Source organism: Achroia grisella, unplaced genomic scaffold (assembly GCF_030625045.1).
Source record: "Achroia grisella isolate CSIRO2021 unplaced genomic scaffold, CSIRO_AGI_Agris_v1 utg402, whole genome shotgun sequence".
Classification (NCBI taxonomy): Eukaryota; Metazoa; Arthropoda; class Insecta; order Lepidoptera; family Pyralidae; genus Achroia; species Achroia grisella.
The window spans coordinates 3,883,774-3,899,568 of NW_026712841.1; the positions used below are offsets into that span (position 1 = coordinate 3,883,774).

Below are 15,795 nucleotides of genomic sequence, written 5' to 3' on the forward strand. Positions count from 1 at the left end.
CCTAACTTTTCTCAAAAAAGTAATAACGCTCCTAATGTTCGATCTTTATAATTTGAGTAGATATGATACAAAACGTAGTTATCAATAAAATAAAACAAAATACAATTGTCCTAATACTTTATTTAACACATATTATACTTCAGATATTATTTAACAATCACTGTAAAAATGCCTGTATGTGAAAATTGAAGAAAATTTGTTCAGTCAAATAATGTTTTGTAATAACATTTATACATATTTATGATATACTTATAAACATTTTCAGTCAGACATATTAACAAGACAGACAAATTTACATACATTTTAAGTTTCAATTTCAAAGAAATTATTGTCGCGGTAGTCTACAACTCAATAATTAATTTAAAATAATATTATTTCAAGTAAAACAGGACTGTCATTAGAAAATTAAAACTATTAAAAGACAAGTTTATTAAACTAAGCTTTATTCTATTAAATTAAACTTAGTTCATATATTTCAATATTGGATACTGTCCATAAAAATTATGGCCGAAACAAAAATTGATTTTTTTTAATTGTATGACTCGTACACTACGTTTATTCTTAAACGGGCCTTTAACTGGCCCGAATATTCTTCGGTTTAATTATCAGTGAATTATAGTAATTTCCTTACAAGAATGTAAATATAACTGTCAAATAAACTGACTAAAACCATTGATAATAAACTTGGACAGTATAAGAAAAATAGTCACTCACATGTGACAAATATTATACATTTTCATGTACAGTAGCAATTGCAATTCTGAAGTGGTGCGTATAAAAAGCATAACAGTGGATTTCAATCCGTTTCAAATTATTATTATTAGTAACGGCGTAACATTATTAATATGTATTTCAGGCACACTAGATTGCAATAAATATAAACATTCTTTATATATATGTTTAAATATAGCGATTTTACTTTTTTACATCTAAAATAAATGATGAATTAGGATTTTTAGGGATCATGTATAAAAATATATTTCATTATATAATTCGCGGCAAACAAGAAGAGCCATAGACAACCAAGCTTGCGTTGTAGATTTTTATAAAACTTACTGCGCAAGAGATGTATTAAATTCATGCTAAAATTGTTTGCCGATATCTAGACTCAGTACAACAGCTTTGATAACGAGCTAGCCCACACTTTATTAAAGTAAATATTCTATAACAATCTTTACACACAAATAACGTCACAGCATTAAAAAACAATTATTTATTGAAGCAATAATAATAATAATAAAAAAAACTAATTAAATGCAAACACATTTCTTACCAACAAATGGAGGTACTTATAAATAAAAGTTACAGCTGTAGAAATATAAAAAAAAATATTATTATGCTTAATCACATGTATGATGTGTGGGTTTGTAACAATGTGTTGAAGCGTGCGAGATCATAATCTTAGTAGATCTAGTTCTTGTTGCAACACTTGTTCACTTTCTATCTTGGCCAATTGGTTCAATTCCAACTGCTTCCCAGCTGCCCTCTGTTGTTTTAACTTGTCTATATCACTCAGTTTCTGCAATAATTTAATTATATTATTTTTACCGTGTTCTGTGTCTTTTACTTTGTATAATTACAAAGACCTACTTACTAAGGTTGGGTGTCTTTGTTTTACTATTAGTGCCACCATACAGCTTAATTTTTTTTGTTTTTTATGTAAACGGAATAGCGTACAAGCGATGGACCTGATGGCAACCGTCGCCTACGTACGGCACGGATATCACGTCATTCTGTGCTTCTTATGCGTTGCTAAAGGTATATTTATGGTTATATGTATTAAGGTTGCTATAAGGATATTACGCCCATATATCTTGTAAATTCTCTCCCTCCAATTGATACACAGCTTGCTTTAGGGTAAGACAGAGTACCCCACTATGTTCGAAATAAACCTTAGGTGGTTTGTATACTGGGAATCAGTTTGTAGACGTATGGAAGTTAAATTAGTAATACAGTGACATGACTATTTAATAATCAGGTTATATATTGACGGCCTCGGTGGTCTAGCGGTCTAGCACACCGCTTTACGTCCGATGATGGCGGGTTCGATTCATCGCACGGCACAAACATTTGTATTCATGAGTATGATTGTTTGTATCGGTCTGGGTGTTTTCTATGTATAATATAAATAATAAATAAATATTACGATAAAAAAATTATCTATGTACTTGTATCAGTTATCTAGTACCCGTATCACAAGCTTTGGATAGTTTAACTTGGGACTAGATGGCGCTGTGTGAATTGTCCTGAGATTATTATTATTATATGAAGAGTATGGATGTCACATCGCACAAGTTAAGCGACTTTTGCCACTGTCTACCAGGTAGACAATCGGCTTGTTTGCAATATATATTAGATAAAAAAAATTAAATATAAAAGCCTCGGTGGTCTAGCGGTTTAGCACTACCGATGGTCGCGGATTCGATTCCTCACAAAGTACAAACATTTGTATTCATGAGCATGATCGTTTGCATCAGTTTGGATGTCTATCTATGTGTAATACATATTTTACATCAACATCCAATGTATCCATCCAACATACTTATGTATTTACAAAAAAACATATATACCTATGTATTTGTATTAGTCATCTAGTACCCATAACACGAGCTATAACTTAACTTGGGACTAGATGGCGCTGTGTAAATTGTCCTGAGATATTATTATTAATATTATAAAGAGCAACAGCTATGGTTCTTAACACTTACTTTGTTTAAATTCTTTATTTTCTTATCCTTTTCTGGGTCCCCTGTGGAGACAAAGGCAGGCCTTGGCGCTACGGGGGACTGCGGTGGCGGGGGGTCGCCTGTTGCTCGCTCTTCAGCTTTCTTAGCTTTTCGCGCTTCTCGCTTTTCTCTCTGTTTGATAGCTTGCTTAGACGGCGTTGCTGTAATAAAATAATTGAAGTAACTCAGTTTTCAGTATTATTTTTTAGTTTAGATTATATCTGTACTAATGTTATAACTATAAATTGTGTCGCATTTTGTGTATATTACCTTTTCACGACTACATGAAGGAAAATGAATCTTAAAGTCTTACGTGAAGTTATACTCTATCTTTATGATGAACAGAGACTATCATTTTCAAAAAAGCAAATTAAATTGCTGGTAACAGCTATTTGCATACAGATCAGTTGACACCAATATCTTTTAATCTTATACATTTAAGTATTACACCTATTCATGCAATATTAGTTTCAACATACCACTAGCATTTTCTCCAGGACGATGCGGTTTCTCATGTTCGTGTAACGTGAAATTAGAGGGCTTATTTCTTGCGCCTGGCGGACGATATGCACCGACAGGCTTCGGCGTAGAGTCCTCGATGCCTTTGGGGGCAGCTCTTGATAACTCACTCTTGGGATACTGTCCCGGCCGCCAGTAGATGCCCAGTAAATTTTCTTTCTCTTGGCAAACATGTTTATGCAGAAGGGCTCCGGTGTAGTGCCAGATTTTGTATCTAAAATTAGATGATGGATTAAAAAGTACATAGAAACAAATTTATGGTTTTAACTAACTATTAGTTAACTGGTATTAGGGATACCGTGAAATTGTACAAATCAGCTAAGATATGAATCGCAGTCAGTCGCTTATAAGTACGGTTAACATGTCACGCCATTTTGGATTTTAATATTTTCTAACAAGTTCATTATTTTCATTTGTTGTTAGCAGTGTTCTACTGAAGAAATATATTTATTGAAACTTTAATGCACAAATATAATATATAAATGTACATATTGTAAACTTAACACCTAGTCTCTGTCTACCAGTCAACCATAAGGCAAACTAAGAAGTTAGTAAACAGCGCATTATAGTTTACCAACATTTACGTGGTAACTTCACAATCAATTTAAAATTATATATAAATAAATGCAAATATATATAAATAATGCGCAAATATATATTGGTTATATATATTTGAGCATTAATTTATCTACTGACCATATATTATTGCAAACGCAAAAACATCTTTAAATTGATTTACCTGTATAGCCTAGAGATAATCCATAAATTACATTAGAATAATTTCATGTTTTATATTATGTTTTAAAATGTGATGTCACGAAGCCTGCGGGCCTCATTCGGTCTACAAACTGTATCAAGAACTACATAAATTAATAATAATAATAATTCAGTGCATTTATTATTTGAATTTGGCCCACCTACAGATTCTAAATTTAATAGCGGTAGAATAAAAAACTTGACTATTCAAAAGTGCTTATATTAAGTTTATTTGAATAGATTATTTCTATTTCTAATATATATTTGACCCCTCTGCCTTACAGGAACGTTTTATTTCCTCACGTACTGTTAGGAAAGCTCCAATGATCTAAATTATACCTTAGTGAATACATACCCGTTGCCGACCGTAAGCCTGGGGTATGTGGTGGCGGTGAGGAAGGTTTCTCCGCGCGGGTCCCATTGCAGGCTGGTGGTATCCGGGGCGGAGCACGTGCCCACCTTCTTGTAGCCTTGCATGGTCCACACCTCAATGTGTCCACTGGCTATGTTACCAAAACCGCCCAATAGAACATGTGTGTTCAAGTTAAGGATGCAATTGTATATAAATGATGTAATATTAATCATTATAACATTAATTAAATTAGTATATTGAAATTAGTGTGCTCAACGAACATTTAATTAAATATGAAATGTTAATTGAGCAATACTGTAAAAACGAAATACTATTAATATATAAGTATATCCTAATATTTATTCCTGGCATGAAAGACTGGCGTCTACTACGAAATAATAAAACGTAGAATAATATCGAAAGCTCGAACATTGTCATGGTAAATATCTCATTTATGCAACTTTACCACAGATATTTAAAAGATATTCGTATCTTTTAAAGACAGTCATGAGCAATAATACATAAACAATTTTGTATCCAGTTACAGCAAACATATATCATAGCTCCATATTTCTACACGATAAAAAAATGAGGTACCCATGCAGACAACTTTGTACTAATTCTACTTCCGTTTTATATAAAAATATACCTACACCATTGACTAGTATGGTAGTAGGCCATGTGTGACTAATTATAGACTAATGGCTGAATATGTTCAATATGAAAAGGATATAATTTCCTTCTGGTGGTATGTAAACAGCATTCCAAGACCCAGTCCCGAACTCGTAAAGTGGATCACACTTTGCGTTGAACAGCGTCGCTTTGGCTGGAGCATGGCCATACACAGCTACCCACTCGTTCGAATTGCCGGGGTTCCAAGATAATGCGTGGATAGGGCCTTCTTTACCTGTAGGAAAATAATTTATTCTTTAGTTCCTCACGAATCAAAATTAAAGAGAATCGGAAGGTAGCAAGTAATCATTCGAAATTACAATATAAAACGGTTTAGCCATCTTAAAGCAATTCAATGCAAAATTATTTAAATTAATATAATTTCTCTTGTCTCTTTTAATAACATAAAATCAGGTCGACCTCCAGATTAAAAACATTCTTGAAAACATTGTGGTTTGTTACAATGGTCTAACGGACCTAACTTCATTCAAATAATCTTAATGGTGCATCGCCAGCGAATGTGGATAGAGCAGTCGAATGAACAACATTATCATTCACTAAATAATTAAAAAGTGTACTGACAATAAATATAATGGGTGGCTTAATTATAAGCAGATTGTACCTAAAACTTACTAAATGCCATATTCCCAGCGTTTCCTTTCACGTCGCCGTATGATAATGATTGTTTCCCATAATAAGACCCGCCAGTTTTGTCTACCTGTAAACAAATTATAAGCATCTTATTTGATCTTAAGTAGAATTGTAACTTATATTGGCTTAATATTTATTACAAGCAGTAACGCTATAACTCATAGCCCAGTTGACAGAGAATACACAATTGGAAAGGTTTTAAGGGCAGGTTGCGTTCTTTTCTGTTGGAACAGTCTAATAGAAATAAATAAAAAAATAAAAAGTACTTATATAATTGTAACACACTGGCTTAGATGCCCCGTATATTTCCAATAAGAGTCGGACGACTCGTGCCGACGACACAATTGAAAATAAGCTGACGGCCCACCTGATTGTAAATGGTAACCGTTGTGTATATTCATGAACTGCACTATGGACATCAAGTTATCATGTGACGCCCGTGACCACTCATACATTTCCATTTCGGAGGACTAAGATGACATGCTTTGTACACTATAATTTCACTAACATATCTATCCCTTAATTGAAACATATTATAAAATGCTAACTATATTTGACGCTAAAGTAAGTGAGACAGAGGTGTAATATCTAGGGAGTAAAATAACAATATTTACGTCAGTTTGTGTCATCGCAAATATGTTGGTGCCTCGTCTATTCCAGTAGAATGTAGCTTTGTCAGCCTGAAAGGTAGAGCGGCTGACGACTGATTGTGTTATATCCAACTGCGGGTATTTTAATACACGCCATGCTGATGGCTGACCTTGCTTTCCTGGACATGAAATCATAATAACAATTCACTAATGCACTATTCACACAGCAATATGCTACCATAGCAAAGCATGTGTTATTGGTAGTCGATGATACTTAGATACATTATTTTGGAAATACTACACAATAAACATAGATAACAATTCAAAGAATCATACACATAATCATGAATACAAATGCTTGTATCGTACGAGGAAATGAACCCGCGACTATAGGAAGCAAATGCGATGCGCTATACATCTAGACCACGGAAGTAGAAGTTGTTTAACGCCCACAAACTATCAAGCAGTTTGGCGATAACTGTACATAAAACTTATGTGACTTTTGTTACAAGAATAATAAATATCATATAATATAATTTGTATTAATACATAAATAGCGAAAAATAATTCACAGAAATGAAATTATATTTATTTTTAAAAGCGGTCTATTAGTACATTCTAATAGTTTTATTCCATCTATTGTAGTTCCTCCTACATACCATGTTACTTTGAAAGTTTGACATATATTTTTTACCTAATGTGAAAACAGCTAAATAATATGATGGCCCCGGACTTGGCGACAGACTAAAAGATTTGAGCTTATCAGCCTGTAGGTGCTGCACATAGCGATCGAATACACCATCCTCATAGAAGAGTATCCTTGATGTCATCTGAACACAAAACAGTTTCTCATCTGATGACCATTGTGGTTCCCTAAAATAATACTTCAAAATTAAACATATGTGATTGATTGATACAAGATTATTCTTTTATATTATATAATATATATATATAATATATAATATATATATATATATATATATATATATATATATAATATACTATAATAAATATATATATAATATAATTATTTTAAATATGACTTGTAAACATAATAATATAATAGAATAAAAACAAAAGAAATTACTAAAAATAATAAATACATTGTCACATATATAATACGCCATTCCTGATATTCCATTAAATTACTAAAACAAAATATATTGGTATTGTAATTATTACTTCAAAAATTATTTTACAAAATAATTCCACAATTTTCCATAGTTTTGAACATATTTAAAACCAGTAGTATTATTTTAAATAATAGAAAATAGTTTTTTAGTGTTAATCCACCCACAGCCTTTGTCATGCTATTACTTTTATACAGCATTATCATACAGCAGAAAATAATGTAATTATTCTATTACATTCATTCATAGTGTCAATGCACAAACTTTATTATATTAATTACTACTATGGTCACATTCTATAACAACATATTCTAATGTTGCAAGTTTCTCAAAATATTATTAATTATATTGTGAAGTACAATAGAAATATAATAGTATAATATATAATGAATGAAATATAAATGGTAATGGTAAGTAATTTAATTGGAAATGCACTTTTTTTTAATTTCTCTAATTCAAGTATTTAATAAGTCCTAAAATAATACTAGATTCTAGGAGTAATTTTATATCCTTGGATGTTAAATGCACTTACCATCCGGCTTGATTTTTCTGCATAAATGATCCTATACATTCACCTGTAGCAGATTTATAGACATGGAGATTTGGTTTACCCTGTTAAAAAGTCATTTATTAGTATATTATTATTACATTTAGTTTTATTGAAATTGATAGTTATTTATGAATGGAGCCCAAACAGGCTCCATTCATAACTAACTATCCCAGTGTTCCTTGACCTACACATCTTGTATCTATAAGTATATATATATATATATAAAATAATTTTCAGTGCCTATTTATAAAAATTAAATAAATTCACATAACTTATCTTTTATAAAGTTGATAATTGCTAATAGCAAATAATGTGCTGCCATCAAAGTGAAATCCTGCATTAACAAATGTTAATACAATATCTGTTCAATTCTATAAGGAAATGTATTGAGCCAATTTGATTCCTACTATTGCAGTACACAAAGATAGTTGCTTCTTGTAGTGTTTTTTTTCTACATTCTTATCTTTGTGTTTGCAATAGAGAATAAAGTATTTATCTATATGTAGTATATATAGTCTTTGGCATAATTAATGTTGTTGTTTATAATGTTCTGTGCAGTTGACAGAGTCTGTATTGTAAAAATGGTGGGAATGGCCTAATTAAATGTGAAGCGCAAATTAGCATTTTATTTATTTTAATATTTAAATACAGTACAAATTGGCGACAAGTAATAATCCAAGTGTGTAATTAAGTCTGCATTATTAAAATTGTATTGTAAATGTATGTAATGGCTGGTTACGGAAATATACTAATAACTACCACTATAATACATAATAATATACCTGAGGGGTTTCCTTTGTCAGAACAAACATCTCCCAAACCATGAAATAAGTATCTAATGGTGAAAAAAACATATCTTTCACATTGCCATCTATGGTTGCTGTGGTTGACCAGTCTGCACATTTTATTATTTCAACCCTAAAATTATATAGAATAATAATATAACTGTTTATTGTTTATCTACAATGGTTTAAATTCAATCATATTTTTTAAATAAACATATTTTTGTATAAAAACAACAGTGTTACAATTGTAATTTAAAAATATTTTTGTTTAAATAAGTAATGTTAAATCCTTTCACCCTACATAAAAATAAAATAATATTATATTCTTATTCCAGGTGACAGGTATTTAAAATATGGACCTATATTAGCAATATCCATCATCCACATTATATATACATTAAGACTCATACATGTTAGAGGGGAAGGGGATTGTTAGTAATGTGGATTGATAACCCCATTGCTAGCAATGTACCATGTCAGGTCGACCTCCACGCGGTTCCCCCTGGAAACCATCGTGTTAAATTCCTGGTGAATTTGTCACGATGAGCTAACTGACCTGACCTCATCCTCCACTGGTGCCCCGCCAACGTAAACCGTTAGCGCAGGTGGGGCACCAGTGGAGGATGATAGGATGAGCATGAGGTCAGGTCAGTTAGCTCATAGCGCCAACGTAAACCGTTAGCGCAGGTGGGTGCACCATTCCATTATCATCCACAAAAAAAATAAAACAAAATAATAAAATTGTCTATGTGGTCACGACTTTGACGACTGTAATCTGCCACAACAGCGCTGACACACATTAATAATAGCAAAGAAAATATAATTTAATATCAATAATACCAAATATAAAATTTTAAAAAATTCATACTTTCTATCACTTCTGTACGCAAGATATGTGCCTTTAGGACTGTATATAATACTACGTATGTTTGGAGTTGTTTCATCCCTGAGCGTTTTTTCTCCATAAGGTTCTTTGAATTCAACTAAGAAAATGTTTTTGTTGGTCAAACCTGTAACAAAATTTTATTAATTTATAACCTTTTCTTCACACAAATTTATAACAATAAATAAGTTTTGTCTATACCGGCAATGTGTGGAGTGGCACTCATTTTAGTTCTAAGTATAATATTTTATGAATTACAACTACAAAATTTTCATTCTATAATATTCCTCAATATTCAAGATTAGCACATTTTAATATTTGGTTTACTTTAATTATACTGTAATTATATTATCTTTATTTCACAGATTACAAATGTTTTATTTGATATAATGACTGACTGAGACTGACTGCTCGAATGCGGATATAAATATTATAAATTATAATTCATGTGTGTAATATGATTGAATGAAACTGTCGGCTGACAGTCGACATCAAGCAGACTTTAATTATGGTGGCGCTACTATACTATAATGCAAAAATGTAATTTTATTGTAGTGCCAGTGTTTACAATACAAATTAAATTAGTTATATGAGTTTGTAATTACATTCTATTTAAGTAATTGGAATAGCAAACAAGCTGACGCTCCACCAAATACATTTTGTTTTGTAATATTTTTGAAATAATACGCAATACATTTATAATTACTTATTATTAAAAACAACAATGACTTACAATTAAAATTATGTGACTGTGTACTAAAAAGCATGATAGCTTTATGGGCACACAGGGTCGTATATAATACAATAAAATACTTATATGCTAAATTTGTGACAGGTTTACAAACATAAAATATTACAACTTACTTTTTTATATTTACCGTTTATATACAGATCATTTAACAGTTGGAATTGCGAGCTATATAGCTTAGCTAGCATCTGAAGTTCTAAAGCAGTTCATAGAAAATCCCTAACCTACCAATTTTAATCCGTTACACTTGAGAATTCGTATAAGGAATTATCATCCACTGAAATGGGATAAATTCATTTACGTTCAGTAACTTACGTTCATCCTACCATTCATTCATAATAGTTGAATTCATTCATTCAATTCAAAATGGCTTCTTCGGAATGTGTATTTGTGTTATTTGACTTGTACAAAAAATAATTCTATTACATAAAATCTGTTAAAACATACTCTTTGAATAATATTTCATCACCTAATTTATTTAGGTCCTGAAGTTTTAAATTAATTTAGATATTTTGTATCATATTATTTTATTCAATGTTTAGCAGTAAAATTCAACTACAGAAACGTACTCCTAGAAATGGTACTGATCGTGAAAGTTTTCTATCATTATTAGTAGACGAGTATATTAATTCCTCTTCATATGGTATGTATTCTACTTATAACTATCTGCACCCGCGACTTCGTCCGCGTGGAATTTAACGTTATTTTTCTAAAAAAAAAGAATGTTTCTAAAATAAAAGTAGCCTAAGTGCTTATTACATCAGCTACTTGCCAAAAAAAGTCTCGTCAAAATCGGTCCAGCCATTTCAGAGATTAGCCCGAACAGACAGACAAACAGACAAAAATTGTAATAAAATATTGTTTTGGTGTATGTACCGTTATTCATATGCGTATAGTAAAAAACGGCTATTTCAATATTACAAACAGACACTACAATTTTATTTATATGTATAGATTAAATCAACTTATTTGTATACTCCATACATGCGAAATAATTATTTGAACATTAGCTTTGTATTTTTTATTCTATGTGTATGTGCAACCATTAAAATACTGAACTTTGGTAATAAATAATTGTTTCTGGTATACACTATTAATGTATAACAATATTGAATGTTCAGCAGAAGACAAGTCATAATAATGAATTGAAATCCAATAAACATTTACACAATTATTATTATTTTAATTTTTCAGATGCTAAGTGTCAAGTTTTAGCTAATTTGGCCAATTTTGCATATGATCCAATAAACTATGCATACATTAGAGAAGTTGGAGTCTTGGACATTTTTCTACATGTTATGAAAAATGAAACAAATGAAACATTATTACAATTTGCATGTGCAGGCATTTGCAATCTGTGTTCAGGTCAGTATTAAAAATACCAGTAGTAGAATTTTTTAAATTGTTTTCTTACAAATTAGGAATATGTATGAATAAAGTTTAATATGTGCTGATAATCATTTTTATTACATTACAGACCCACTGAATGCTGAGTATATCTTGACACAAAATGGAGTAAAGCCAATAATAGCATTACTAAATTCAAATAATCAAGTAGCGGCTGATGCACTAACAAGTTTGATATATCTGTATAATGACCAAACTAAATCAGAAATAAATACTTTTGAGACCATCCAATTAATAAAAACACTGAAAGAAAGAAAAGATAGTATTTTAGCTAACCTTGCTAATATATTTTTGGAAGATATTTGCAGTACAAAATAAAATGTTGGTAATTGTTTAAACAAAAATAATTTCATAATGAATAAAATATTGTCAAATAGATTCCCATACATTGCGGTGAATAACAAGAACTATCAAAAGATATGCAAGATTCATACAACATCATTTAGTAGCTCGGCTTTCAAGGCTGGCGACAAAATTAGAATACAAAAGACATTGACACAAAAAGATCTAGATGCATTCTCTAATTTAACAAGTGATCACAATTATTTACATCAAAACAGTGGTAATAAAAGACCAATTGTTCATGGGGCATTATTAAATGGGCTTGTGGCAGGCCTTATAGGCACACACTTGCCAGGGCCAGGCACAGTGCTAGTGTCACAAACTATGAAGTTTCCCAATAAATGCTTTGTTGGTGAAAAATTGACTATCAGTGTAGAACTGGTTGATGTGAGGAAAATACTCAAAGTAAAGTTTTACTGTATTGTTGAAGAGGAAAAGAAGGTTGTGTTTGAGGGTGAGGCTAAATTGGTGTTAGCCAAAGACTGTTAGGAATAAAGTGAAATGGTTATATCTTTAAAGTAATTTATTATTAATTTATAAGATTAGGTCTTATGAATACCGGAAAATTGTAGATCTAACAGGCTAATAAAATACACAAATATAGTATCTATGTATTTTGAATAGAGTTCAATGGGCTTTTATTAACATGTGCCAATAAAATGTTAATTTTCGAAAATTATATTTAGGGAATAGTCATAAAGTACAATTTAGCTCTACATTAGATTAATATAAATCTAAGTAATAATCTAAATATTAAGATATGCTTGAATAAATGAAACACCAGAGATCTAAACCAATCATAAATTCTATTCTGTCCATGTATTGTCCATTATTATACAATTAATCAAAACTAATTAAGACTGATAGTCTCTAGCTCATAATTTATTTGTAAATATATCCTTTGAACCTGTATTAATAAAATACTTGAGGTTACAATGTTTTATAATTTTAAAATACTTATATTTTTAATGTTATAAACTTCTGTTATGTTATATTCTATTTGTAAAACGAAATTCTGCGCAGAAAAGCCTGACGATAATTTAAATTATATTGATTACTATTAATTTAGTTAAATATCAAATTTCATTCCGTTTCTTGGGAAAATTTTAGTACAATAGTTTATATAATATTCATTGTGCTATATAAAAACAAAAAAAGGATGAAATGGCACATAACGCTATTGTTAAGTGTAAATATATTTTTGGGTGTGGATATGCATTCATAAATATCTTATAAATATCAATAGTTAAAAAGATTAAGTTGTTTTATAGCTTGGTTCCGTTTGTCAACGGCTTTTCTATTATACAATTTGTATTATTCGTCTATATAAATTAAATTTGAAATTATATAGATTTTAAATGCCATGGTATGAATACATTCATACATTAAACACTTTCTTTTTGACCCTGTATTGTTTTGGTCAGAATACTATTTCTTAGTATTATGTATAGTTACAAATTTTCAGGTTAGAATTGTTTTCTTGTACTTTTTGTTACTGTTTGTATTTTTTGTTTATTAAACTCACTTGTTGTGTTGTTTCTTTTTTCATATTGTGTAAATTGTAGTAATTAGAGATATACCTTCTAAACAATGTACGTTTTTTGAAATAGCGTAGAAGTGTACTAAATGTTAGACATTTCTTAGGATTTTTGAAAATTTCTTAAAACTTTGGCTAGAGTAGTGTGCTTTTTAAAATTTTTGGTCAATATATTATAAATTACTTAGATCCCATTTATTGAGGGCTGTGAATTAGTTTATAAAGTTGAAAATATAATGCCACATTATGAATTTTGTTGGAATAGTTATTACCTTAATTGGAATTTATGGTTCTATTACTTCGTCATCAAATTCCTTTAAATGTATTAAGTGTAGTAAAATCGGTCGATTTGACTTCATTTTTATGACACAAACTTTATAGGGGATGGATTTTTGTCGATAAATAATTAATACAACCATTGTCAGAAAAATATTGCTTCTGCAAACAATTTGAAGCCTATTTTAGTACCATGTGACTTGCTTAGGAATAAAAATAAAAATCGCACAAAAAGTTCTAATGCGAAAACCAAAACTATTTATGGTTTTTTTTACTTGTGGCGAGTTGAAGTTGATAAAATGTTAGTAATTGAATAATTTTATTGGCTGTTTTTGTTAACATATATACAAGGAGAGCAGCTTACTTTTTAGATCCTGTTAGAAGCAGTGGGGGTGACAGTTTAAAGTAATTTTTAAACTTGTAAGTATTGCTATAATATATACAAATTTGAAGACATTTCATTAATTAAAATATTAAAGATTATATGAACTTTTGCTGTTTATGACTATGTGTAGATCTATAGTTCTTTTTATATTAACCATGGAAGTAATTTGGTCCAGCCAGCATGCGTCAATCTTTTGAAATAATGTAACAATGTCATTTTTAAGATTTTGGCATAGCTATTAAACTTCAAGTAAGATTTACATTGTTTTTAATAAATATACTATACCCGCAACGTTAATTAGTATTTTAAAAAATAATGTAATATGTATGGTCGGTCTACAATAAAACGCATGTATTTGTGGTTATAACGCCGGCCAATATAGATTCTCCTGCTTTGGTAACGTTGGTACGTACGGCGGCGTAACATCGTGGTACCCAACAGTGGGATTGCAATGCATGAGATGTTCCACAAAAGGGTTCCTTCACAAGTAGCCTTAATAATACGAAATAGGTGACAAATATACAGTTAGGTAGATAAATAATTTCTTTGCATCATCAGTACACAACAAAATATGCAAAATAAATATAAAATATAACGCATCACAAAAACAACAATAAAAATAAATATACTGGTGTATGTTGATTCTTAATTAATTTCGATTTGAATATTTTTATATGCTAATAATAGTTTAATAAAATCATCCTGTCCAACACTCCTTGCAGCGTGAAGCAAGTTTGACGATAAGTATATTAGACAGAAAATCACAACAACTCTATGATATATTTCTATAAAACTTAATATTGACAATAACTACTTGGGCTTCCATTAAATTAATTTTTTATATCACCTATAAGAGAATACTACGTAATACAAGAAACAAATGTTCGTTTGGGTATACTCATACAATATCTCCCTGTCTTGAGACTCTGACTGTCAATTTTTATTATCAACTTATGCTTCACAGAGGACAATTGAATTGGCAAACTTGTAGGTATAGGTATGCTATTTCCCAAGTAACTGTAATAACAAACCATTAGATAGACCTTACCGGCAGAAAAAAGTACTTTGATGAGACAGTGGATTAAGTTACCCACTCAATCGACAAAATTACCAGCTTAGTAGGTATAATATATTGATTGCATCGCAAAGTTTCTCAGAGGCGGATTGAAATTTTCATCTTTATTAAACAACTGATCAACTGCTAATGTTAAAGAATCCATTCATAATTGCATATATAATTAATACATAATTCAATATATATATTGAAACTTAAAATAACTAAAGATTTATTATTTATTTATATGTATAAAAAAGATATAAGTTCCTACTTGTATGAGTTGTGTTCATAGTACAAGTCCTGATTATTTTGGGACTACCATGGATAAATTACCCTGGGAAAATTGACATATTGCCATCTAGTCGCGAGCTAATCAGAGCTTGTGTTATGGGTACTAGACAACTGATTTAAATACATTTTTGTAAATCC

The 15,795-nt window shown here is 30.4% G+C and overlaps 3 protein-coding genes across 3 annotated transcripts; 2 read left to right on the forward strand and 1 right to left on the reverse strand.

Annotated features, from left to right (window-relative positions):
- Positions 1-116: 116 nt before the first annotated feature.
- Positions 117-9,948, reverse strand: LOC131844261 (eukaryotic translation initiation factor 2A). The gene is made up of 12 exons (XM_059193097.1): positions 9,816-9,948; positions 9,600-9,741; positions 8,729-8,864; positions 7,929-8,008; positions 6,961-7,139; positions 6,291-6,445; positions 5,659-5,743; positions 5,085-5,260; positions 4,357-4,532; positions 3,206-3,459; positions 2,709-2,887; positions 117-1,519 (listed from the first exon to the last, which is right to left on the reverse strand). The coding sequence occupies exons 1-12, from the start codon at positions 9,838-9,840 to the stop codon at positions 1,394-1,396; spliced, it is 1,713 nt and encodes a 570-aa protein (XP_059049080.1). The 5' UTR covers positions 9,841-9,948; the 3' UTR covers positions 117-1,393.
- A 784-nt stretch (positions 9,949-10,732) lies between these two features.
- LOC131844351 (armadillo repeat-containing protein 7-like) lies at positions 10,733-13,895 on the forward strand. The gene is made up of 3 exons (XM_059193210.1): positions 10,733-11,005; positions 11,557-11,727; positions 11,840-13,895. The coding sequence occupies exons 1-3, from the start codon at positions 10,897-10,899 to the stop codon at positions 12,085-12,087; spliced, it is 528 nt and encodes a 175-aa protein (XP_059049193.1). The 5' UTR covers positions 10,733-10,896; the 3' UTR covers positions 12,088-13,895.
- On the forward strand, positions 12,124-12,600 carry LOC131844534 (hydroxyacyl-thioester dehydratase type 2, mitochondrial-like). Its single transcript, XM_059193447.1, has one exon. It carries the CDS (start codon positions 12,124-12,126, stop codon positions 12,598-12,600), a length of 477 nt encoding a protein of 158 aa, XP_059049430.1.
- Positions 13,896-15,795: the final 1,900 nt, after the last annotated feature.